Below are 27,996 nucleotides of genomic sequence, written 5' to 3'. Positions count from 1 at the left end.
AAACTGACACATGATAAAAACATTCTGACTTTAAATACTGATCGTGGACAACTGTAACAATGTATTGAGCTGCGAACACAACTGACGTGCTCATCACTGCTGCATGCACCAATGATGTGGTTACATAATTTCATATATGATGTTTGAATTATGGTACATAAACAGTGTATTTTAGTTTTGCTATAGTCACTGAGCAATACTGCACTTGTTTCAGGTACAGAAAGTGAGCAAATGAAGTCGGAGTCTGGGACTGTTAGTGACAGTGCTGTAGCTCAAACCACTTCTACAGCAGCTGAGGCTCGGTGTTGCACTGACCCTGACTGTAAGTGCCCCGCCCACTTTCTTAGTCCACTAGCTATTGGCACCAGCCCTGACTCAGGCATAGAATTTGATCGTTGGACTTCTGCATCAGGGGAGTGAGATGAGGCGGGGGGGACGCAGTTTTGGCACTTCTAAACACATATTTTTCCCTCCGGACAGAAAAAAATCCGTGACAATAAAATATCCCTGAAAGAAATTTAAAATTTCACATTTGGGATAATTTCACGGGTTTTTTTATATCTAAGAAGGAAAGGTTTGTAAAAGTGTAGCGTCTCACCCCATGTCTGGTGAATTTGTTATGTAATGCACATGCAATCGCTAGTCCAACACTGTGTGGAAATATTTTCCACATTTTGGCATTAAAGGTGAATTTGCAGTTAAACTGTTGCTGCTGTGGCAACAACGAGGTGTACTGATATAGGGGCCTAGTAAGCTGTTGCTGTTGTTGGAATATGGATAGCCCCACATGAGAAATGGGAGCTGGTATGTAGTGACGGATGTTAAAGTCTCCTTACCAGATAAGTATGTGTATGTTATAATCTCCTTTTTGGAACAGTTGGGTAAGGATTTTTGCCACACACAGATATAATATGAGAAGGAAAAGTGGTCTTTCTGTGTAAAATATTTGGGCAGAATCAAGAGTAATAAGAATAAAGAGAGAGCATTACACAAATGATTACACTGCTAATTTTTTAAAAGAATGAATGTCTTTGCAGCTTACGAGAATGTGAATGGTAAAATTTGTCCTTGCAACATCACACTTAGTATGGAAAAGCAGAAGTGTGGGTTGTTACTCCGCCAGTTTGACAGAGCAGTTAGGCTTTGTAATGCAGTGAACTCTTTTGGTCTTGAATTCTTGTGTGTAGTCTTATGATTAATGAAGCACACTGAGTTTAGTTCTTGTTAGAAATTAATGAGATATTTAAGACTTAACTAAGTTAATTACATATCTGTGACATACAGTAAAAGTTCTGATCTAATGACGATTCAAGACAAATACAACTAATGTTTTGCTTTTTGTCACTGTTCATCAAGACACGTTTATGTTTAATAAAAAGAAAATAATGGATTTAGTGATAATCATTACAAGCCAAATGCTCTTCCAATGTTGCAATGCAGTTTTAGATGTTTATGACCAGCAGTTAAGACAACAATAATGGCAGCGTAATGCTTTCTGAAGTTCAGTGTTTGAAAATGTATCAGAAAGTAGTTATAAAGTTTGTGCTTTGATATAGTTGGCGGTACAGTGGTTTTGAGCTTGCATAGGAGGTAAAGTTTGAGCTGTGTATAGCCCCAGAAAATGAAAAGTTTCTTACAGGGCTTTGCCCTGTGCTATTCTCTCTTAAACAATCAAGGTGTGCTTATTGAGATAAGTATGACATTCAAAGCATCTAGATTGTTAATTTACCATTTATATACTGAGTCTCAGATTAAGCTAATCCTGTGATATTTGTTTTTGGACTATAACATATAATGGAATTACATCTCCAAAATCTGCATTAGCGTTTTCAGTTTTTAATAGAAAGTCACAATTACTAAGCTGCATTGATGCACAACTTTTATTTTATTACACCGGTGTAACTTTGTCATTTTAAAATTTTACCATTCTGATTTAGTAGGAATATATCTGTGTGTAAATTTTTATGGAATTTCAGTGTATTACCAATTCTAATAAGTCACAGTTCTGATTAAAAAATCACAGCAGAATCAAGCAGTGGAACTTTATCACATATGGTACCTGTATAAAGACTCATATTGTAATGGAAAAAGATAACTAATTTCCAATTTCTATTATCTAGTACAATCTCTTCATTGTATAAGCTGAAAGGAATTTTTTAAAATCTGTTTTACAGTTTGGTTTGATGTTGTTAAATAAATTATGAGAGTGTTAGTGAGGCTGTTTTGCACATTTAAACTCCAGCACAGAATTGTTTCATTAGGAAACCTATATGAACAAACATATTCATGACAGAAAGAAAATTTAGAATGGTTTGTTCATTAACCAGTCAGAATATTTGTCATTTCCCTCACCTTCACAGTACAAGTTTAAAGTGATGGGGGTGTAGGGTTTATTCAATGTATGTGCTTTACATTGTACTGAAAGGGCATTATTTAAAATGTTTGAGTTAAATTAAGTAGTCTCAATGCAATAATTAAATCACAATGCATACATATTATGTTGTACATATGGGAATCCACAAAAGGATTGTTTGTGTTTAATCACATTGCAAGTAGTTGGTGTATATGTATCGTGGTATGAATTTAGTGCGCCAGACTCTCCCAGTAGTGTTCATGAAGAAATTTGGCGTGTAAGAGGTTCTACCAATGGTGTATTATACAATTAATATATTTTTTCTTTTAGGCTTCATTGATTGTTTTGTGTATCAAAATGAAGCCACAACATTTCAGGTGATAAAAAGCCTACTGTGTTGGGTCTTCTAGAGGACATTGTGGCTTCATTTTAATGTTCAGAATAATGGGTTTAGTCCAGAAGAAACATAAAATTGAAAAAAATTTGGTGAAATTTAGACAGCAAATGAAGGAAATCTGAATATGTAAAACTACAGCTCTGAATGTTTTGACTTTCTGGGTTGTAATACTGTGTACCAACTTTTGAAAGAGTATGTCACCTCCATCTTCAGGGCAAAACCAGTTACAAGACTACAGATCATCACATCCCTGGTGACCATGATATATATTTTCACTGCCATGAAAACCACAGATGTCAAAATTACAACTTATTGGATTGACCTGTTTGGAGTTCAAAGTGATTCAGTAGTTTATGAAACTTTGTGGGTAAATTGATTGATTATAAGTAAAAAGAGTTCTCTATTAACATGGGTCCAATACAGAAAAGTTAAGGAACCATGCTAATTTAAAAGTGAACACTACCCAGAAACAAAATTTTGATGAATTCCACAATACATTCAATGTGAAACACATAAAATATTGGGTAATAATGAAACATGTTTAAAAACTGTTGTCAAATTATGACTTTTGTTCTTTTCTTTTTAAGAAATTGAAACAAAATATTGTCCATTCTTTTAATTTTTCTCATTATTTACATTCTTTTATTTACAGTTAAAGGAAAGATACGCCAAATTTATACTCATGTATGTATTTGTGTAGTGCACATGAATTTTATCATTCACATTTACTTTTAAAAGTGGCCTTCTCCTCACGTGTGCTTCACAATGACATGAAATGGAGTATCTGATATAAATCTGAGTGTTTGTTTGACCTTAATGTCTCCTGTAGCTACCTGGATATGAGTGACTTAACCACGGTTTTGAATTTCACTGACACAAGCAATGGATCCCCATAAGTAATAATCAGTTGATGTCAGTCAGGAGAGACCAAGTGATTGTACCTCCATAACCAATCCATCTATCCATGTTCATCAGTTATGCATTTGGTAAGAAAATTAAGGGGTGCCTTTGTGTTGAAACAGTATGGCCTTGTACATTCAGGAACACATTAAATTGTAAAGTGTTCCTTCAGGGAGGTCAACATACTGAACTCCAGTCTTGGTCTGGGTTACATATGGTTCTGTTATGTGATTTTGGCCCAAATGAAAGATGAAAAATGTTGAGAGGCATAAGAATTCTTCAGAACCCATTCATGCAGTCGATGAAAGCTGTTTATCCAGGCCTCGTGAATCAGTCCACAATACACAGCTCACTTTGTGTGGAACCTTCCAACAGAACTGGAGGCAGAAACCATTACCCTCTGACTGCATCCCATGTCTATGATGACAGGTGCCTGTCATACTGCGCTCTGTGGGAGGAATCTTTCATATGTCGTTGATAGTTGTTAGTTGATAGATTGACATCCACAATGTCCAATGTTTCTCTTCATTCCACAAACTGAGTCTGCTGCAGGCAACATGTTGGTGTCATGAATGTACTCATTACCCTCAGACTGCATTGTATGGTTGCAAAAACGCGTGTTCAGTTTCTGCTGATCTGGAATCCAACATTGGTATCCCCTTTATGAAGCTACAGCTGTATGATCTGATCTGAATTCTTCTCAGGTTACCGGCTATAGTCATTATGAAGCTACAGCTGTCATCAAAGCTGTACAGATGATGCATACGGGTTTACAGTGCATTGATAAATCTTGCATCTCATTTTTATATGATCACTGCTTTGACATTGGAAGTAATAGAATAGACGTGTATACAATAGTGACTCTGTGTGATGATGTGCAAATATGTGCTCTGTTTACCCATGTTGGACCTGTGGCTTTCCCAGTTATGTCAATGTCAAACAACTCCTTCAGGTATTGTTCTCAGGTTGAATACTAGGCATCTGTTTTGCTGTACATAACTTTGCTGACTCAACATGTGACCGCACAATTTTCTCAGGCCAACATCTTTGTTACTGTCGTTACTCTTGCACCTTACCTTCTTCAACTTCCTCATTTGCACTTTAGTTTATCAGCATGCTTGTCTTAACAGGATGTGCTGACTGACTTCATGGCATACCGGCCCAAAACCAAGCCTTGGCCCCCACCCATGTGGGAAGTTTCTTTGTCTTTGAAGTATGCATTTATGAGTAGTGAGTGACCAGCCTACTGCCTCTGCACAATTTCTGCTCAATCCTGATTTGACTGCTAGAGCCATCTAGAAGTGAATCAGGAGAGACTTGGGTGAGGAATGGCCACTGAATTTTGCTTACCAAACATCTCGTTCATGCTGTAAATCTACAACATGGGACCACCGGCTTTACTTCCCCTCCGAAGGAAGTTGTTCTATGGATTTGTATCACTCTTAAAAATCCATCAACCTCGGCTGGGTTAGAACCCGCAAACATTGGGTCCAGTGGCAAGCATGCTAACCACTGGTCCACCGAGGGAAAGTAACACCATGTACCTATGCTGTAATTGTGTCTTCTTTACCTGCTTTTGTCACTAATATTATTACACATTTTATCTTCATTATTTTCTTTTCCATTTACTGTTACATTTTTCTTATTTTCTCTTCAATAAGAATAACTGATGCTGTCAATGTTCACATCTCTGTCCCAGTGACTCCTTGTTGAACAGAATGCATAGCCATCTTCATATTTTACTTCATTATCTTTATTGTCGTCTTCTGAACCCATTTCTTCTGGCAAGTAAATTACTAGGTGGTTCACAATATCCAGTTTGCTTCAGTGTATAATAAGACTAGCAAAGACATTCTTTGCCATCATATTATTTGCAGGCTACACCCCAAGGATCTTGTCCATCCTATTGTTTCCTGTCTTGGCACAGTACAAATATTTGTGCTCTGAAAATATATTCTCCAGAAACTCAGATTTGAAGTCCTTCCAAGTTGGACCTAACCTCAATCTCTTAGTTTGTTCAGAGATTTTGGTACAGCTGCTGTACTTGTATTGGTTTGTTGCAGCTTGTTATCATGCAGTCTGGGTGATATTTGGAAATATATACTCTATGCAAAACAGGAGTTGTAGTATGTCATCTTTTAAGTGATACCAAGGGCAGGTTTTAATAAACTGGCCCTCAACTCTCTCTCTCTACATCTATGACACCACAGATTACATACAGTTTGTTGCTACAGAGTTGTAGAGTATACTTTTTCCACCAGAGGATGGCTTTCTGCTGCAACAATTGTTGGTACACATGTGCATTCAAACTTTACATGTCTAGGAAGCATGAAACAATATCTTGTTTGTCTGGTTTGCCTCATTTCAGTAATTAGATCTAAGATATTTTTACTTACTCTATAAAGTTGAAAGCTTCTCATCTGTTTTTTCTATCAGATACCTACAGCAGAAGGTTCTGAATTCACTCATGTATCAAATGAGGCAGTCTTAATTTCTTTGTCATCTACCATGATGTTTATGGCATTAATACAGTTGATACACCTTCCAGTTTATGTCATGAAATCACATTATATTTTTCCTTCAACTTTTAGTCCTTTTTATCTTATATATCCTGTTTGTCACTGCAGCTTGGAGCTATGACCACACTAGCTTTATAGGCTTACCATTATTATATTCACTCCTTATACATACTAAATGTTGTTACCAACACAGAAGTAATTTACTACCGACACAGTTTGCTAAACTACACTATACTCACCTCATATTTGTTCATTCATGCCTTAATGTACGGATTGAAAAACTTGCTTTGGATCTTGGAGCCAGATGAAATTTTTCATCCTTCAGTGTTTTGTGTCTTTACGACATCAGGATGAATAATTGCCAACTAATGCTATAATTCTAGAAACATGGGCAAGAATTGTTCATAAACTTTGCAGGATGAGATTCCGTCACTGTTGAGCCATTCATGTTAATCATCAAGTTGCTTAAGTTTTCTTCTGCAATAGTGATCTGAAGTTATTTTTCACAACATTCTATGATTGGAACCTGCTTTCAAGGCATGCAGATGATAAGGCAGCACAGACACAACACTGGATTACAATTTTTTAGTTGTTTGTATTTTTTAACTATCAGCTGTTAATTTAAAGTCTTCTATGATTGCTGTGTTACACATGTAATTTACATTAAAATTATATGGCGTATTACTAAAGCAACTCTTCAAGCAGTGCAAAATAGGCGATTAAGAAGGACGTGTTCATAATATATGAGAGTCAGCTTTCAAATAGGAATAACAAACTGTATGAAACAAGCGTAGATCGAGAAAGTGGGGGAAGGAAAATCATTCACAGTTCAGTAGATGTACTTCTCCTCTGCATCAAGTGAATTTATTTATTTGATCACTGTAATGAGGATCCTCCTAAAGGTTGAGAAGTCTTATGTACTCTTTTCTTTTTTTAGGTATATTCCTGTTTTAAACATTAATTGGGGATGTTTTCTACGGAGAGATGTAGGCTGACCTCAGAGACAGTTTTACTGGGCTCACACTAATCAAGAAATGCCTTTCTACAAATGTTTACTTGTGTATAATTTATAAAGCAAAATATCCGAAAGTGCCAGGAATCTATGGGTTTAAAAAAGTATCAGAGACTAGTGGGCCTTGCATAGTTTCTGCACACACTGTGTAACTACTCTCATAGAATACATATCAATCAATAACTGGTTTTTGAGAAAAACAGTGTTGTTTCTGCATTTGTCAGTTGATTTTCTTAGGTTTTTTGTGGTGAAGTTCAATTTGGAAATGCTAGGCCAGTATTATCTCTCTGACACTAGAATTTTACAGAGTATCATCTGTTGGCCAGAAAAAGTATAAAAACTGTGTTTCCACAATTGAAATATTGCTCCTCAGGTACATGACTGTGTGCTGAATCAAGTTTTCCTTCTCAGACTAGACAGAAGATCTTGCAGTACTATTCACCTTGTATAGTTGGACATCTTGATAAATTTGTTTCAGTGATGAATCTATCCTCATGTTGTCCTGGACCATGTTTAAATGATTCAAGAGGTGTCATTGTATTCTTCATACGCAATTCAGCCATGCTGAATAATGTTCTTCCATTTGAAACAAAATGAAGAGTTTCTTAATAGTTCCAAGGTAGTCCATGAGAAGACGGAGCATGTGAAGCAATATATGTTTTCTCAGTAAACTCTTAGCAACTGCAGAAGCACTATCTTTTTCTATCGTGATGCTTTCCAGGTGTACTGTGACACATTTCCAATCTTTCACAAGTCAGAGAGAGCACCAACTATGCTGGCCACCCACCTAACATTGTGTGAGTATTGAAACTTCTGTACTTCTTTGGAGACTTACAGCTACTTGCTTCAGTTGTCACCTTCTCTTTGGATAATACTGATAAAAATTGTAGAGCTTCGTAAAAACTTGAGTCAAGATCATCTGTATATTTTCTGTTTTTTTACTGAACATAACATGCTCAAATTTAATCTCTGTGCAACACAGTAAGCACCAAGTACATGACTCGTGCCTTATTTTATTCATTATTCCATTGTCTGCTTCACTCGTGCTGGCTGCACCATCAGTAGATATGCCAATCAGGTGGCTGGAAGATTGCTCTTTTAATGGCATCTGAGTAGCCATCTGCAGTTTCACTGTCAAGAGATAAGATTGACAGAAACACTTCTGTCACACCATTGTTCTATATAAATATATAAGACAACTCTGGCACCAAATCAGCATTTAGGCTATTCACTGTACCTCTTGCTTTGCACCACAAACAAACAAAATATTCACAAACCTTACAGCATGATACATACAATTTCAAATGATTGCTAAACAAAGAATTCAGCATTTTGATTCACTTCTGGTGATGAACAGTTGAATGGTACAATTGCTGCTGAGGTGGGCTTTTAATATAGTAAAAATGTATTAACTAGGAATTAATTATAGTCGAAAGTACTGGGCACCCAGGATTGCTTGAGCCCTGCATTAAGGTTGAAGGGAAACTTGTCCGTGGTCTCATTGGCATACCCAGCGAATAATGTTGGGAGAGGACATCATATTTTCCTGAATTGCAAGATTGTGGGGTGATTGGTGTGTAACTGTTAAACATCCTAACATGGTGATGATAATTGTCTTCTGAGTTGTAATTCTGTGTGAACTTGTAGGTAGACACCAACATTTTAGAGGAATATACTGTCTTCATCGTCAGCAAAGTCCACATGGCATTACAACTGAGAAGACGAATATTGACATTCTTACAGCTGCGAGAATTTCAGTTTTCACATCCTAACATGATCTTTGTAACTACATTTGATAACCACTCATGGATTGTAAATTTTATATAGATTATTTTGTCAGTAATCTTTGATTTCTTATTTATCATATTATCTCAGAAGGATAATAATGAATGGGGATTTGGAAAATATATTGATAAAACAGTCATGGGCTGTCCTTGCAGAAACTGATAGAAACCACAAAATATTTTAGTTTATTTAGGCATTCAAACTGAATATTTTTTTATGAAAGGCAGAATTGGTGTCCAGTACATTAAAATTATTATTTCCAGAAGAAAATATTAAGCTTCTTCTGATCCTGTTACTACTATTACTGCTGTAGCTGCCACTAGTTCTACAGGTTAACTACACTGCATTGGAATTGTATGTACTTTTCCTTATGTCTTCAGGCATGTCTTTAGCTGTGTTTGTGTTAATCAAGACATCCTACTCAGTAGCTGGGCTGCATCAGATGAATTGTATCTATAGAAAGAAAAATACATTGTGGAAGGTACTGTAACACGTAATTTCCTTCGACAATTTCCTTGTACAAAGAGGGACTAATAGGAATTATAAATTAGTAGTTTTACAACTTATAATTTCTGATTATTATTTCGGTTAGTACAGTTTGAAACTACGTGAAAGTTGTGGATATCCTTATGATCTGTCTCTGCAGGTGCCATGTTGTTTTACATTATACAAATTGTTAGTTGTTTAGCTCTGCCGAACACACAGAATTTCAGAACACACTATAAAGTGGTGCTGTTATTTCATTCACCTCAGCAGTTAGTATAACTGCCATATTGGTATTATTTTTTACCTAGTACATGGAGCAGAAGCATTTTTGAGAAGTTAATAGTTGCTCTTCTAGTCTGGAAACCCTCCTACAAAAGTCCACCACTGATCCCTATCCTGAAATCCTGATTTGAGATACATTTAATACTGTCCTCCCTCCTATACCCATACATTCCAAGTGGTCTCTTTGTTTTGAGTTTTCAGTCCTAAATTTTGTATGCTTTTTCATCTCATATCAGTGCTACATTCCCTGACCATCTTTACTTTCTATTAATATTTGATGAAGAGCTCCTTATTAAGAAATTTTCTCTTGTCTCCTGTCACTTTTCTCGATCTTACTAGTAAGGAATTAAAAAGTACAAAGTACGAAGGTGGTCTATAATGGCAGGATAATCGTACTGTTTAGTGACTGCTTAAAAGTTATTAGGGACAGGGAGTTATGATATCATAACCTTATCATTCTCTGTAATATAGGGAAAGCAGAGTAAACATAAGAATGGAAAGATGTGTCAGTAGGTTTCTTCGTATTCAGATAGATTTTGCAAGATGTAGGAACAACGTACCTGCAAATAACATGAAATAATACTAAGTTGAGAAACTCGCATCTAAAATGTTTTTTAATTATGTGAATATTTAAAGAGATAAACAGAAGTAAGCCCTCTAAGTAATGTCACACTTCTATTAGTCTGATGTCAGCACTATATAATTAATTATTTTTGGGGTGTCAGGAGACAAAATTAATGATTTGAAGGCACCCTTAAACTTATTACAGTGTGTTATGAGGTTGAATTTTACTAGAAAGGTCTCTGTTATGAGTACAAAGTATTTTGGTTAACTCTGTGTGTGATTTTTTTCAATAAATTAGTGAACAGTGATGATACGATGTTAAGTCAGTCAGACTAATGGTGAACTGAATGACCAGGACTCGAGTTACAGTACAAACATCAAGAATATTTCTCTCCTCTGGATGTTACCCAACCTTTCATTTAGTGGGTTCCAGTCGCTTATCTCCATGTAGTGTCATGTTTGAAAATGTACGGCCTTACCTCCAAACCCCCATGTACTGTCACATCAGCCATGCAAGCAAATCAACACTAATAAAGGCACTGGAAAGTATAAATGTATGAAGAATAATTCAATATGCACTATTTTTGGTATGTATAAATTCAAAGTAACATCAGATATTTTATGACCTTGTGTTTCTTCACTTAAATCCATGTGTGTTTATATTTATATGTACATACATGTGCATGCATGCATATATGTATAATGTATCAGTTTCTGCAATTACAGGAAGGCAAAGTATAGATTTATGGCAAGGGATTGTTTATTCTTGGTCATGTGTACAGAGTAACGATGCATTTTTCCCACTGCAGTACACTTTCAGTCCAGTTTGTGGATGCCCATTATTTTAAAATGAAACAAAGCCAAGTGAGATATAAAATGTTCAACTTTGTTTCATTGAATCTATTGAAAATATATCTTGCAACGTTTTATGGTGTGTTATTATCATTATCATTAACAGATGTTCATGAGAACACACTGTTGGTTCTAAAGCAGTACTTGATAATCAGGATATAACTATCAAAGAATCATTTGTACCTTTTAAATGTCAGTTAGTATTGTTTGTGGATGCTGTGTATTTGCTCAGCTCTTTTTAATGGATTTGGTTGCTGTTTAATCAGATCATTTTTACTTCCTCTAATTTAATTGATGGTGATATGTGTCTTCTGTAATTGACCATGGTCTGGTAACCATCAGCAATAATCTTATTCACACCATTTGTAATATTTAAATAATTATTTTAATATGCATATCAGTGGTGTAATTGCAAATGAGATGAGTTCATTTGGTCTTCATAATTTGTGTAAATGTTTTGCTATTAGTTTATTGTTGTGCATTATGAATCTTCGACTGTTCTTTACTGTAAAAGCAATATGAGAGTTTGCAAGGGTTTGAAGCAAGATACGACAGTTTTAAAGCAATATAATCAACATTAAAACTAGCAATTTGCTCTCTCCATGGAAGTTTGACAAATTTCAGCAAAACATTTCAAGTTCCACATTACTTTCATTTAAAATGTTACACATTACTTCCAGGTATGTTTGTCTCACTGTAATTAGTGCTTGATGTACAGAAACAGTGGAGATTTGCTTGTGTATAATTTCAGAATTGGCTAAGATGATCCACCCTGAAATAATTGTTACAGGTATAGGATGGTTTAAAATCCATTACAGAAGTTTTTGGCAATAACTTGCCTCACTTCAAGTGCTGCCTATTTCATTTCTCACTAATTTTATGTTTTTTAAAGTTGATTATTTATATACTATTTTAAAGCTTATTTGCTTCAGAAGAATTGCAAAAGACCATGAGGCATTCATAATATGTGTGAGGGAAAACAAAGAACCATGTATTAGGAAACTGGTTCAGAGGCAGACCATGGTAACATAACAGAACATTCATATGAAGAAACTTGGTTTTATTTCTATTCCACTGTAAGGAGCCACATCCTCTTACATATTTTATGACTTGGTATTGTTAATAGCACAATAATTGATGTTACAAGGCTGGGATATTTACTTCTTTAATTATTCCAAATATAAGTATTAAAACCATTACATTTGAAATTTTAGAGACTCACTCAAGATGCATTACAGAGCATCAGATTTATTTCTGATGAGAATGAGTGTCTTGTTGACCCGATAGAGATAACATTTTCTGCTTGTAACTGACAGATGTGTCTGTAGATTTGAATCTTCCTACAGATACAGGAATTTGTGTTCCTCAGTACATTTCATCAACAACATTTTTCCATTTCAGAATTTGCTACGGACTGGCTTATCCTGGAAGTGATCTGGGGTAGTGTCAGTCAGAAGGTTCTGGGTTCAATCCCCAGTCAGATCTGTGCATTAATTTTTCCTAGATTGAAACCGTAATTTCTGCTAAAGGTGAAACTTTGGAAATATGAAGAATACCAGGCCTCCTTTGTGGTTCATTTAGGCCCCTTGTGGAGTGTCATTCTCAAAATCACCCTGGCATTGCAAGTAACAGAATTTGCCAAATATGTGATCCTTCCTCAGAAATGGATTTTGTACCCTGCCTGTAATTATAGACCATAGCTGGTGGCATTAGGCACATTCAGACCTGTAAGACTTCTCAGAATTGACAGATTTATTTCTAATTGCCAAGTCCTTTTAAGAGAATCAACTAGAATCTCAAAACTGATAAACTGCAGTAAAATATTTCTTTACTTTTGTCAAGTTGACACAGATTTCTTAGTAATTTTATATTATAATACCTATGTATTATTGTTCTATAAAGAGTTCCTTGCTAACCATTTGCTGCAGCTTCTTATCTCAGAAAGTTTTAAGGGATTCTATTTTATACAAGAATGATTATATTTTCTGTCTGTTCCTTTAAAAGAAATCAAGTGTGCATTGCAGGTTATGTGCAATCCAGCTGAGTGAGCATCTCACTAGCATAACACCTTACTTTTAACTCCAGAGATGAAATCTGGCTGGTAGCCCCATAATATGGGGGTTTAAATCCATTAATCCTGTTTGATAAAGGTTAAGTGAAACTTTAATTTCTACAGTAACAAAGAGCATGACTGTATGTCTGAACTTGAACCTGAGCCACTTTTGAGAATTTTAATATATTTTACAATCACAGCATTGCAAACCAAGACATTAACAAATTATGCAAAATTTGTAGATGTGTTTATAAGATGATTCAGGTGAGTTTTGTTATACGTGATGGTTGCGTTCCTGTGAATCGCTGCATATATTGAAAATGTATTTACTGGGAAACATAACATGCCTGTGGATTTTCTGATTGATACACCATGAGAGGCTTTAATTTGTAGCCCCCTCCCCCCATCAAAATGGTGGGACAAGTCAGTATAACTATGCATAAAACTTGGTGGGCTTGGATGGTAGCTTCTGCCATGGCTGGAAATAGGATATTGATGCGTTTTGTGATACTGATCTGTGGATATGTGAATACATGGATAGCAAAAGCATGTGTAATGAGTTACCTGTACAAATTTCATGTATAAGGTTACTTGGAGTCATTACACCAGAATATGCAGATTTACACAGTTATTTCCAAAAGTTGTAGCAACTTATCAGTGTTACATATTTTCCAGATATGTCACCATACAAAACTTCAAGATAGTTCATTAAATGTTGCTAGGGTTGCTTTTACCTCATATGATGTTAGTAATGTGTTTTAAGAGTTGGGGAGATCTCCGTCATGATCTTTATACTGAGTTTAATAAAAATCGAGCAGTTAAAGTATATAATATTGATGCCTATAATTGAATTAGAAGGAAGACACATTCATTCTCAGGTCTATGTTAGGGTTCAGAAGAAGGCATACAATTTCTTTGGAACTCTAAAGAGAAAGGAAAGTGGATTTTTTCTTGGTCCCACATGAAAACTTCTTTCAACAGAGCTGCCTAATTCCTCAATCTTAATCCTTCCTCATTACATGCATACAGCTCACTGACATTGTTATGAATGAATTGAGAGTAGTTATAATAGCTGTTTGAAGGGTTTGGAGTATAACTCATGTCATCATTTTGCCGTGAAAGTTGATGCTAACTTTCAGGCTCTAACTTAATTGGTGTATGTTAACTTTTGTCCGTGCTGTTATTTCAACGAAAGTGGAGAAATTTGTCAACCTGTCATAGAAAGTGAGTTTTACAGGTTGTTCAAACTTCGTATATTTTTTGTTGCTTTACACAACATTAAACAGTGAAAGTTACTTCACAGTGAAATGATGGGGTATGATTAGCATAACATTGAACATTTTTACAATTAATAATGAGCTTAGTAATACTGTATAAGGATCATGGCTGTACATCTGTTTCCTTTCTTACTACTACTAGAAACTCCTGGCAGTTGAACCTAATCTCAAGGCATGGCATTCATGCATTTCTTATGTGAGGAGGCTGAATTGTTACAGAGTGTTCCAGGGTCCTGCCACCAGTCCATTTTTCCATCATTGATACCAGTGTTAGCAATGCAAAAAAACATCTGCAACTAGTACATATCATCACGAAACATAGACATGGAAGTTTTAGGACATGCATTCATGTTTTCCTTGGAAATTCTAAAAAAACTTTAAAAAATTAATTCTGGTATGTGTTTATTATAATATAGTTTCGAACTGTAATACATCCTGTGTGTGTTGCCTAAAATTTGAATGAAATTATATGAATAAACAATTGATACATAATAAATAAATCTATTTGGATAAGACTTTCTTAAACAACCTTGTAGCATTATTTCTTTTTTAGATCGTTGAAAGTTTATATTACAAAAATAACTACAATGTGCATTTTATGTGAAGAGATTTTATGAACTGTTTGCAATTCAAGATTCGTTAAATGTTAAAAATGTGTATTTAAGCGTTAAGCATTTGCTCCTAAGGTTAATATCAGTTTAAGATGATTAAATAAATGATGTTGAGAAATCTATGATATAATCATTGTTATAAATGTGCCATATAACAAGTATTCATTTTTATATATAAATGTAATGATTATTAATGTCTGTAGTTTAATTCAGATTCAGTTCTGACAAATGTTAATTACTAGTAGTTAAATGTTTTTGTTAGATGTTAATGTGTATTAAACAGAATAAACTGTATGGGAATATATTCCAAGTTAACGAATGATATAAAAGACTGTGTTTAAGTATAAGTGAAATGCAAATGTCACATGGTGTCCATAATTACTGATATTATGTTATACAGTGATTAAAAAGTTGTGAGATGGCAGGTTATTCAAATATTATGGAGATACATGTTTTGTTCCTGGAGGTTTATGAATGCCCATAAAATAAATATCAAGCTTTTATAATATTCTTTCACCATTCAAAGCCCAAAGATTACAGACATTCTTGTTATAATTATTATTGTATTAATATATGTACATAGAATTATGAATGTGCAGTAACTATAGCTATTATAGGTTTGTATACATTCAGCTCATTTTAATTTTATGAAATTTGCATCCTGAGTGTAAAAATATCCCAAAAATGGATTAAGGTTGAAGAATAATGTGGGCATACTTTTAGAATATGTAGCAGGTTGGCAGTTTAACTTTGTATCAGTCTTGATTTGGGAAACTTTCCCTCTAACAAATATCCCCCCCCCCCCCTTTTTGTAATACAGAGTGTTTTGCAACAGGATGTCCATAGCTTATCTACGTTCTCTTGGGATAATTTTCAGTCAAAAAGTTCAAATAAACATGGGTCCGATCTGCAACGGTTTGTCAAGAAAAGGCTTCACACTCAGTATGCATTGGCTATGTTTGAGAAATTAGTTCACTAAGCGGCACACATAGGCAAGACACGGCAATCAGTGCTTGACATCTCAGTACTACTTGAGTTTCCTACAGGAAGAGCTGCCATTGATGTTATAAGATGTTCCTATGCTAACCAGGCAAGCGATGTGGTTGCAGCAAGATGGCCCACGTCCTCATTTTGGTAGGCAGGTGACTGCATTTCTAAATCAACAGTTTCCAGACCACTGGATTGACTGAAGTCGTCCATTTGCTTGGCCAACAAGATCACCAGATCTTTCGCCTTTGGACTACTTTCTCTAGTGCCACATGAAACCCCTGGTGTATGCCATGAAGTCAAACAGTAGGGCTGAGCTGCTGAATCAAATAATGGACTCCCGTGCTAAAATCAAAAATGATCATTACTCTGAAGAGGGCTGTTACTTCAGTTACACGAAGGGCTCAACGGTGCATCAACAATCAGGGTGGCCATTTCGAGTCACGTAAACAACGTGAGTAATTGAAAATGCAATTTATAGTGTAGTCTAAACTTAATAACAACACCATCAACAATGTAACCTAAATTAATTGGAAATAATGTAAAAGTTACAAGTGCAATAAAATGATCATTCTCATTTTCTTGACAAAACTGTTGAAGTTCGGACCCATCTTTATTTAAACTTTTCGACCCAAAATGATCCCAAGATCACATAGTTAAGCTATGGACACCCTGTTGCAGGACACTTTGTATATTCAAATACTGACAATATCAACAAATTGGTGTAGGAATTGTCAGTAATTGGAGTGGAATACATTATTTTAAGGAAATTTATATTATTGTTTTGGATTATTAGAATTCAGAATTATAAACTGGATAGTGCTTAATGTGAGGATTTATTAAAAACTGTAAATAAGAATTGTAAATTTTAACTCGAAGTTTGGAAATTGAACCGGCACACTTCCTGTGAAAGCTTTTGAGTTGAACTACAGCACAATTTCCATTCTGGTTTGTCCTGTGCTAGGAGCTTTAAGTTCATGCAGAACATGTAAAGTTGAGTTTTCTGTGGTTAAGAGTGAACTTTCTTAGAAGAGTTATTTTCTAAAGCAACAGACAAGGTTTTTACTGTCACATAATTAAACAGGTTGATGTATTTCACAACTAAAAACACAATGCAGAATTGTGGTTTGATGTGAGCATAACATCTCTGAGCACAGTGGTCTGATAGGCTGCCTCTTCTATCCCCTTGTGATAGGTCATGATAATACCAAGATGCAAGTGTTTGACTGTCATCAGATACAAAATGGATGATGGACAACACATTGCATGAGGTAATGATGCGTGTAACATCATTTACAGGGAAGGAAGTATTTCATGCGGATGTTTTATCAAATCTTGAATGTACTCAATAATGGTAACTTTTCAATTTGTTTACATTGTGAAAGTATGCTCACATGCTAGGGGAAGAGTAATGTTTCTGTAGGGATTTTTTTTCTGCACCTTTAAATGCAATTTGATATTAAACCATTCAGAAAATTGTGTGGAAGTTGCTAAAAGTGTTTTGGTTTAATTAGTTCATGTGCTTTTAGAATGAAGTAATGATTTTCAGAATTATTCAAATTAATGTACTATAGAATTAGTCTTTTTGAAATATTTGTTAATAAAAGAGTCAATGTGTAATTATGTATGTCATGAGCATATGAGTTTGTGTAAGAAATTTTTAATTTCTTGAGAAGTTCATGCTTTAATTTTATATCAGGTCTTCATTAAGTCATCACATGGGTAGTATTTTCAAGTTGAGAGTGTAGCAAGACATGTCAACATTTACATGCACTCAAAGTGTAAATGTTTCTGATAATGGTATGACACAAGTGTTTTAAAACTATGACATTTCAGAAACTGATTCTATTTCCATCTTCAGGTGACCAGTGATAGGACAAACCCCTCTTTTATTGGGTCAATTCTGTTATATCTAAGTCCACCCCATATAAAAGTGGGTTTTAGTGATAGGAAATTATAAGAAATTATTGTTTCAGTATATTCTCCCAGTATAATGTCATACTTGTCAAGGCTGTTTTGTGTGTTTCAGAAATCATAATGAAACTCAGTTACAAGTAAAACTATAATGGCACTGTTTCATAATTTAAAATAATTATCTTTCAGTAAGTTTCATATACAAAGTTTTAGCATGAGTGGTTTTAGGGGTATTATGAAGTACAAATTTGAGATGTCATAACAGACTGAAGTCGTGTGAGTCCCAAAAAGGCCTATGGCCATCCAAATTCCATATTGAAATTTTCTTTAGGGTCATAATACAGTACTTCACTGTTTTTTAGAATTTGTTTCTATGTGTTAAGAAACACATACAAGATTACTTAATTTGTATTGTAATTATATGAATATCACTATTTAAAATTTAACGTAGGCATATGACTGAATGTGTGCAGATACTTATCTTCTTCAGTAGGTCAACCCTGATCGGGAGGAATTGCATTGAGTGACATTAATAGGGATTAAGATTTAGAGCCATAAAACAAATTGGCCATTGATTAATTTATTGTGGAGTAATAAGATTGTTTTATTTGGTGTTATTGTGCCCAAATACAATTTGGTATGGCTAGCTGGTACCAAATAAAATTTTCTGCAATCTGTAGTTCTTTGAACATTAAAAATAATATACACACAAGAAAAATTACAAAAAATTAAATAGATCCATTTAAATTAAATATATTTATAAACCACTGTTGTATGGAATCTAGCTCCTACTTTGCAGTAATTATAAGCAAAAGATACCTTCATGCCCCATTTCTCCTGATAATAAGTCAGAAATTTTGTTGCGTATGGAGCAATAATGAAGCATGCAGATAATAATAAGGAACAGAGCAAAGAAAATTTGATGAGATGTAATTTTTCTCATTACATCATTCCAGATGTTTTCATGTCAGTTTTTCATTAAGAAAACTGTGCTTTATATAATTTTCTTTCATAATCCATGGTAAACATGCAAAAAAAAATTATTAACATTGTTTTTTCATTTTTCCTTAAAATTATTTCAATAGTGATTCATTATTGAATACTTCCTACAATTTTGTATAGGACAGACTGATTTTATTCAGTGCAATGCCTCTCACCTGTTAATTATTTAGCTCTAAGGCAATAGGTATGTTTCCAGCAGAAAAATAATTTCAGCATATTGAGATTTTATCACTTCAAATAGTTCTAGTCACCAGTCCACATGGTGACAAAACCAAGAAGAACATAATCAATTTTACATGCTGATTTCAAAGAGTTCAGTTCTCACTTCATGGCAGGTGAATTGATATATAATATGGATGTGGACAACTTGGTGAACTTGAAAAATACTACCAAGTGAGACTAATGAATTATCAATGTACCTCACCTTATAAAATGTCATGAAATTTTTGTAGTAATGATTATTATGGTGTGGCTACTTAGTTTAAACATTAACATTTACATATGTGATATAGAAATTAAAAATTGTTTATATTGAAGCATATAGTTAAGTCAGCACTACAATTTCAAAACTAGGTATCATATTCTACTTTTGAAGTCAGTCTAATATTCCTCACAAACAGGCGATACAAAACAATATCATGGCATTATTGTGACAACTGATGTCATCTGATTTGTTTGATGTAATGTGTTAAAGTATGTGGGTTTCTAACAGTGGCACATTACATTTGGTGGCTACCAGAAGCAACAATCTGACTCCAGAAGTTCTTATTCAGGTGTGTTATGTAAATTCTGATCACATTATATAAAAACGTATAAATTCAAATTATCTGTTTCAGATAAAACTTATATTTGCAACATTCATACACGTGTTTCAGGGATTAATTCAAGAATACATGGCAAGTACCTGAGTCATTCAGCTGTCTTTACTATATCATTACTTTCATGTTTTTAGCAAAGTGCTAATTAGGCACTGATTTAAGAACTGGGGAAAAAAATAGCAATAATTATCTTAGACTAACAGTAATTTATTAGTTTTCACAGTGATTCTGTATCACTTGCATAGGTTATATAGGGTTTATGGAAACTGTCACTATCTTCTTCATATATAAAATGAATTTGCTGTAGAGGTTAAGTACTAGACCAATATTTTGTTGGCAGTTGGCAATACATTGGCTTGTGTATTGCTTGGCAAGGAGGGATGACTTCTGTGTGATAAGGGTCCATATGTTCATAATATACTGAAAGTCACAGAGTATAATTGATGTATTTGAGAAGTAATGCCAGCATATTCAGTGTATGGTAGGATACATAAATAGTTGACTGAGTGAAAGTTTTATGGTTAATCGTTTCTTACTGCAAATGAAATAATTGTATTGACTCAGCTGGAACTAAGGACCACTGCACTAATAATTCTGAGATGAAAGAAAGCCCTAATGTTTGCTATGACTGTTATATCAATTATGTAGCTTACATGTCACAGTATTTGACCACACCAGAGAAGTAATTAGGTTTATCAAGCTGTGCTTTTACACATGAATCAGAGTTATGAAAGAGAGACAGAAAATTTCTCTTTTAACATTGCCAGTGCACATCAGCTGAGCTGATAGGTGTATTGCATATCTTGTGAGGATTCATACAACATTGTGATGGTGGTAAGATAATGTCAATTTTAAAATATTTTATAATTTTAACTACAATTTTTTTTAGTAAACGCAGGTTTCAGAAAGTCATAGTGCTTGGAGTTCATGGTGATTTGATAACTTCAGTAACTTAGATGCTTCTTCACAGAGAAGTACAGATCTTCTGCAACACTGGACCTTTTGCATTTTGGTCTCCAAAGAACTGGTGAGGCTCTTGACAATCAATGGGATTTTATTGACTCAGAACATTGTGAAAGTTTTTTTACGAAAAATTCGGATAGATTAACCAATGTGTCTTACTGGAACATCATGATGAATCTGATTTATCTCTTAATGGAAGTAACTAGAGGCCCATAATTTTTGCACCTGTTAAAACTTTATGATCTTCTCGTGAATGACCACCTAGAAATATCCACTGTTTTCAAAGGCACATCATTGGTGAACCATGAAGATATACTGGATGAAATTTCAATCCAAATTCAAGGGGCACTTTATGTTAGACAAGACTTCTGATATTCAGGTACTTTCACAGTTTTCCACAGTGTTGAGGTACGTTTTATGTTGGTAAGACTGAGGAAAAAGCTGTGTTGGTTTCACAGATGTATGTTATGACGGCCTCTTCAATAATGTACAGAATAACTAACTAACTAACTAGATGGCTTACCGAACCCGAAGGTTCATCACCGAATTAACCAAAGCCCTCCACCGGACCCTGTCCTGGGCCAACAACATCCAGTTTCCTTCAACTCCTATCTCCCATAGATCCCGCCTGAGATTATCCTCCCATCTACGTCTAGGTCTCCCCAGCGGTCTCTTCCCTTCAGGTTTCCCAACCAGTACCCGGTGCACACCTCTTGTCCCATCCATGCGCGCTACATGTCCCGCCCATCTCACTCTTCTCGACTTAATCACCCTCACAATACTGGGGGAGCAGTACAGATTTTTAAGCTCGTCATTGTGCAGTTTTCTCCACGCCCCATCGTCTTCCCTCTTAGGCCCAAATATCCTCCTCAACACCCGATTCTCAAACACCTGCAATCTGTGTTCCTCCCTCTGAGTGAGAGACCATGTTTCGCACCCATACAAAACAACAGGCAAGATTATTATTTTGTATACTTTAATTTTCAGGTTCTTAGAAATCAGACGGGAAGACAAAATATTTTGGACTGAGAAGTAGCAAGCATTTCCGGAATTTAGTCTCCTCCTAACTTCCTCACAAGTATCATTTTGATTTGTTATTGTTGTTCCCAAATATTTGAACTTTGTAACCCTTTCAAAGGATTTATTAGCTACCCTAAGATAATTTTGCCCGCCTGTCTTCTGATGACGAGATACTAACATGTACTTAGTTTTTTCTGAATTTACTTCCAGCCCCACTTGTCTACCAGCCTCTAGTAAAACTTCTGCGTTCCTCTTTATTGTATTTATATCGTCCCCCAATAAATTAACATCATCAGCATATGCCAATAGCTGATGTGTCCCGTTCAATTGCAAACCCTCCTGCCTACCTTGGACCTTCCTGATGGCGTATTCTAGCGCAAAGTTAAAGAGCAAGGGAGACAAAGCATCTCCTTGTTTTAGACCGTTCTTGATGAGGAATGTCTCAGATACATATTTACCTACTCGAATTTTGCTGCAGGTTTCATTTAAGCACATTTTTATTAGACCCACTAGCTTCTTTGGTATACCAAATTCAATAAGAATATTATATAGCACTTCTCTCTTCACAGAGTCATAGGCTTTTTTGAAATCTATAAATAACTGATGTACAGTCCCACCGAACTCCCATTTTTTCTCTAGTATCTGACGAATGCAAAAGATCTGATCAATCGTTGATCTGTTTCGTCTGAACCCACACTGATGATCCCCAATAGTTTCATTCGCATATGGGGTTAATCTTGCCAAAAGAATGTTGGATAGAATTTTGTATGAGGTTGATAGCAGCGATATTCCTCGGTAATTACCACACTCAGTCTTGTCCCCCTTCTTATAAATAGGAATAATTATGGATTCCTTCCATTGATGTGGCATCTCTTCCTTATCCCAAATTAACTGAATAAGCTTATGGATCCTCATATGCAACCCTTTGCCACCTGCTTTAATTAATTCGGCCGGAATCTGATCAATTCCTGGAGATTTATAACTTTTCAACTTCCCAATGGCTAGTTCCACTTCATCTAAGCTAGGTTCTGGCACCAACAGTTCAGCTGTATGCATTTTAATCTGTCTAATATCACCAGTATTATGAACATTTAAGAGCTCGCTAAAGAAATTTTTCCACCTATTCACAATTTTTATTGGATCTGCAAGCAAATTGCCACTATCATCCTTTACCAAATTAGTCTGGGGTTGATATCCTTTCTTAAAGTTATTAATGCCTCTGTACAGGTCTCTGATGTTTTTTTCCTTATTATTTGTCTCAAGTTCAGCAATTTTGCCCTTCAGGTATTCCCTTTTCTTAGTCCTAAAGGTTCTACTAGCCTCACGTCTCACGTTACATAGATTATCCGCATTTGTTTTGTTTGGGTTCTGCAACCATTGAAATTTTGTTTGCTTCCTTCGATCTATTAATTTTGAACATTCTTCATCAAACCACGGTTTATTTTGCTTTCTCCTGTAGTATCCTAGTTTCTCTTTTGCTGAAATTTTGATGCAGTTTCTGACATTTTCCCACTCCCTGTTGATGTCCACACTTTCATTATCCTCATTTGTCTCTAAAATTTGAAACCTATTCGAAATTTCAACTTGATATTGTTCCTTTGCCTCTCCCTCACTTAATTTTTTCAAATCAAATCTTTCTGTGTCAAAATTTTGTTTAGTTCGTCTACTTACTGAAAGCCGCTCCCTCACTTTTGCTACCACCAGATAATGATCAGTGTCGCAATCTGCTCCTCTGAATGATCTCACATCAATTACATTTGTCTGCCTTCTCTTATCTACTAAAACATGATCTATTTGATTGTGTGTTCTGCCATCTGGGGAAGTCCAAGTGTATTTATGAACATCACGGTGTGGAAATTTTGTACTTTTTACAATTAAATCTTTTGACGTAGCGAAGGTCACTGCTCTGACGCCATTATCATTACTAAGTGCATGGAGACTCTCGCTGCCTATTGTGGGTTTGAAGACATCCTCCCTCCCAATTTTTGCATTGAAATCTCCTAGCAGAATTTTCATGTGATACTTGCCAAATGTATCAAATACTGATTCCAATTCTTCATAAAAGCTATCCTTGATATCATCGCTTTTGTCTTCAGTTGGGGCATGAACATTAAGGACAATGATGTCGCACCAACGACCTTCCAAAATTACGTAAGACAACCTGTCACTAACAAATTCTACTCTCTTAACTGCTGCCCTAATTCTGCTATGAACAAAAAAACCCGTCCCTAGCTGATGATTGTCATTCCCCTTTCCATAGAAAAATGTAAAATTGTCCACTGGGATCGTGCCCTCCCCCTCCCATCGCACTTCCTGCACTGCCACTAAGTCTAACTTATAATTACCTAATTCCCTACACACTGATTTCAGTGCCCCAGCCCTATAGAGGCTCCTAATGTTCCAGGTACCAAATCTCATGTCCTTTTTCAATTTAATGTACAGAATATAGTTTCAAAATTCAATGTAGAATTATAGCTTGTAGCTTAAACGTATGACGACATCAGTTATGAGTGGACACTTGAATCACAAATATTGGAAGCATATCCACATGCATGGCTATACACATGTATTGAACCTTGTTCTTTCTTAGACTCTTGACAGTTTCAAAGATTACAGCTTTTTTTATCCTTAAATAGGGCTAATACATCACATTCAGCCAAGAGAACTTACGTCTTCACTGAATATCTGAAGAGGAAAATATCTTTGGTGAACGTAATTGAAGAGCACAGAATATTGTTTCTAGAATACTTTGGCAGTAGTGAATAGCAGGAGGGGTGGATTCCAAATGTCAGAATTGCAGTGATTGGATACAAGAAGTTTCTGAAAAAATTTAATTTTCCATATTCATACTCTTTCTTTCGTGTTTGCGCTTTCTGTCATTTTGTTTCTTATACTGCAAAGAAATGGTGTGTATATAGTTCCTTGTGCCACTAAAAGTGGTTTTGAAGTAGCCCACAAAATGAATGTGATGGGGTTCCCACTTCTGTGGAAGTCAACAAATGATGTGGCACAACCCAAACAAATGAGGAGGGCAATATCTAACATAGTCAATTCTATGGAGGAAAATGCAGAATATTTTCCTAAGGAATTACTTATTCTCAAGCACTGAAGAAATGAAATTTATTAGCTTACTAAATTGTGAGAAATTTGACACAAGTTTAAGTGTACCTTTCCTGCTTAGCTTATACAAAAACTGGTTCAAGTTTATAATGGCACTTTCAACTCTGTTTTGCTGGGAAATGAACTAACTACCCTTTATGGCTCAGAAGACTTCAAAGGAAAATATCCTACAGTGGTTTTATACCAGTAGCGAGGCTACCTCTTTTGAACACACTTATAAACTAGGTAATTAAGTACCCACCATCTGAGGTACAATGGCTTCTTCTCATCCCCCAGAAGAAACAAGATCAAGAAAGACTGAGTCATATCTCTTTGTTAGCAACAGAGAGAGCCATAGTTGCAGATTTAAAGAATCCTAATTTCTATGATCAGGTCTTTAAAAGTTAATGGCAGTGGAAAGGAGAGCAGAATGTATTTCAAGTGATTAATAAGTATCAGGTAAGACTTTCAATAGGAATTTTGCTCTGCATGACTATTCGTATATGATTTTAGTGTTTCCGCGTGTTGGAAGGATTATGTGATTAAATTAATGCAACATAATAATAACAACAACATTGTAAATGCATACTCTTTGGGGTACATTGTAACTAAAAAGGTGTACTTCATATCAGTACAGGTGGTGTAATTGCTGTGTTCCTTCATTGATGACCACAGCACAAAGGAACTGTGGAATTAAGTCACTATTGAAAGAAATGACAAAGGTGACAGTGGCATCCAAGATCATTCTTGCGATAGTGTGGTCTGAGGTCATTGTGAGCCAACAGTGACCACTGTTCCCATTATTGCATACTGGTTTGACATTAACCCAGTTTTAATTGTTGCAACAGTGACCTCAATTCTAATTGTTGCAATAACTACTCCACTAGTAATGTAGGTTACCACTTTGCAACAATGACCCTGGTTTATGTGGGTTGCTGAGTTCCTGCGGAAAATGTGACACGTAGATAGGCCCATTCCAGAACATGAGGAACACCTAATGATTGTGATGATAATGCCTGAGTGGTGTGGTGCTGTTGCTAGGGAGATTTATTGATACTGCATTACCACTTGACCTGACTTCTAGACCAGAATTACCTCTACCAATATGAGTGAAAACTTGTGTAAATGTCATTAATACATGAAATCCAAAGCATGTGACATGAGGCAACACAAATGAATAGTATTCATCATTACAACAAGCACCAGATTTCTACTAATTCAGATACAATTATTTCACTAGAAAATATTCTTTCATATATCAATAAAAATACCACTGTTATGTCAGCCTTTATTGTTATCATTTGTGCTCATTACAGATCTTAACTGTAATGAGGACAATATTCTGTAACTGATACAACTTGTTATGTGTATTTTTATGTTGCGATCAGTCACTTAATTAAAGAAGAGTCATGGACACATAATACATGCAAAAATGATTGATATAAGTAATTCATTTAGCTCTCATTTATCTGTGTAGTGTGCATCAGAAGAAACACAATATGCAGACAGTTTCATCTGGAAGGTACTCGGTGATAACTAGAATTATGAAGCCCCACGAACTAATTGGAAATACATTTGTGTTCTTGAAACTCTCGTACATCGTTTGTATGCATCCAACAGAACTTCAAGTAAAAGACCATGTATGTGATGTAGATTTTATGTTTTCTGAGGACCAATACCCTGTCCATCTCACACTGTACAATCTACAAATCAAGATTTTACTAGCACACCTAAACATGTTTGTTTACAATATAAATGTAAAATTATTGTGATATTAGGATAAAAGAGATGTCACAGTCATCCACATTTAGCGATCAGAATTGAAAATTATGAATGACGAGTATGTGAAATAATTTAAATTGATCCAGGGATTATAACATGGTTCCCACTTCCTATTATTTTAATATAATGCTAACTGGAATTTGTGATATTGAAGCCATCCACTGATAGTGGTCTGTAGACTGTTAATTAGAAATACTGAACCAACTGGTACTAGTGCTGAAACACAATTCTCTTGAACTTGAGACTCCAAGGAACTTGCATTCATAAATATTTCATTTGGATGTGTCAGATCATATTGTTAGCAACTGTGTGTGCAGTAATTAGTGTGAATGAGGGGGGATGGCTGGATAGTATAACTTTGTAAATTAATCTTAAAAATTCCCTCATTAATTATTATATCATCTAAAATAACTTGTTTATTCCTAATTGTATGTTTTTACTTTCTGTGCCATAATAATTTGCGTGTGACTCTTATTTGAAACAGATAACAATCTTTGACACATAATTTTGGTAGCCAACAAATGGAAACAAATACAGATGTCAGTAATGTTTAAATTTTTATGTCTTCTTTAAAGTCAATATTTATTAACACTGGTATGATGCATTTTGAGAGAGTGTTTGATTTATGTTTTCATATGTATATGACTCAACTATGTTAAATTAGTTTCATTAGGTACAGAACTTATAGTTTGTGCCAAATGTATGTAGACAAGTCTTCTTGGTTGAATAGTTTACTGATCTCTTCTTTGAACAAATTTCTGAGTAAAATGAATCAAGAATATATTTTAACTGCCATTTAAGATAAGTATGAAAACTGCAAAAGAATGCTTGTTGTGATGTGCAAGAACATACCATGAATGGAAGTGGTCAAACTGTTCTCCAGTATTTTGTTTACAAATCAGTTCCATATTATCCTGTATAACATATCATCTCAAAAAGCACTAACATTCCTTAAGTGTATTCACAAGCATCCTTCCCATTTATTTCACAGAAATGTGAAGATTCTTTTTAGGTGTTTTTTCATAAATTATCCAGTGTCTCCTCCATTGTTATCATTTAACGTGGCAGTTTCATAAGATACGGTGGTGTACTGACTCATTTTAAGTACTCTTAAATGTTTTTTTTTGTAAAATTCATTTATATGTTCAACCAATGTTGGGTGCTTGAATTTTATGTTGTGATAGAATTCATGTGAGAATTAACCCAAGCTGCAAAAAAATGTTATTTTGTATTATGTAAAGAAGTTGTACATACTTAATTGATCAAAGTATACAAGCCAGTTAAGGCCTATTAAATGTACTTGTGAATTTATCTCTGAAA

General features: G+C 35.0%; 1 protein-coding gene across 3 annotated transcripts in view; it reads left to right on the top strand.

Moving 5' to 3' along the window:
* Nucleotides 1-27,996, top strand: part of Mkp3 (Mitogen-activated protein kinase phosphatase 3) — a 97,318-nt gene that overhangs the window by 67,250 nt on the left and 2,072 nt on the right. Inside the window, exons 6-7 of one of the 3 annotated variants that reach the window (XM_022062806.2) lie at nt 215-322; nt 7,903-27,996. In XM_022062806.2, the coding sequence (XP_021918498.1) occupies nt 215-322; nt 7,903-7,913 (119 nt within the window). In that variant the 3' untranslated portion in view covers nt 7,914-27,996. Of the gene's footprint in view, nt 1-214 lie in introns of all 3 variants that reach the window. The other 2 variants (XM_087356786.1, XM_022062805.2) reach the window with 2 other exon arrangements.

Source organism: Zootermopsis nevadensis, unplaced genomic scaffold, assembly GCF_977971745.1.
Source record: "Zootermopsis nevadensis isolate Lab colony 2312 unplaced genomic scaffold, Znev_1.0 Znev_ptg000001l, whole genome shotgun sequence".
Lineage (NCBI taxonomy): Eukaryota > Metazoa > Arthropoda > Insecta > Blattodea > Termopsidae > Zootermopsis > Zootermopsis nevadensis.
The sequence above is the reverse complement of the archived record's forward strand: the minus strand, read 5'-3'. Positions and strand labels throughout refer to the sequence as shown.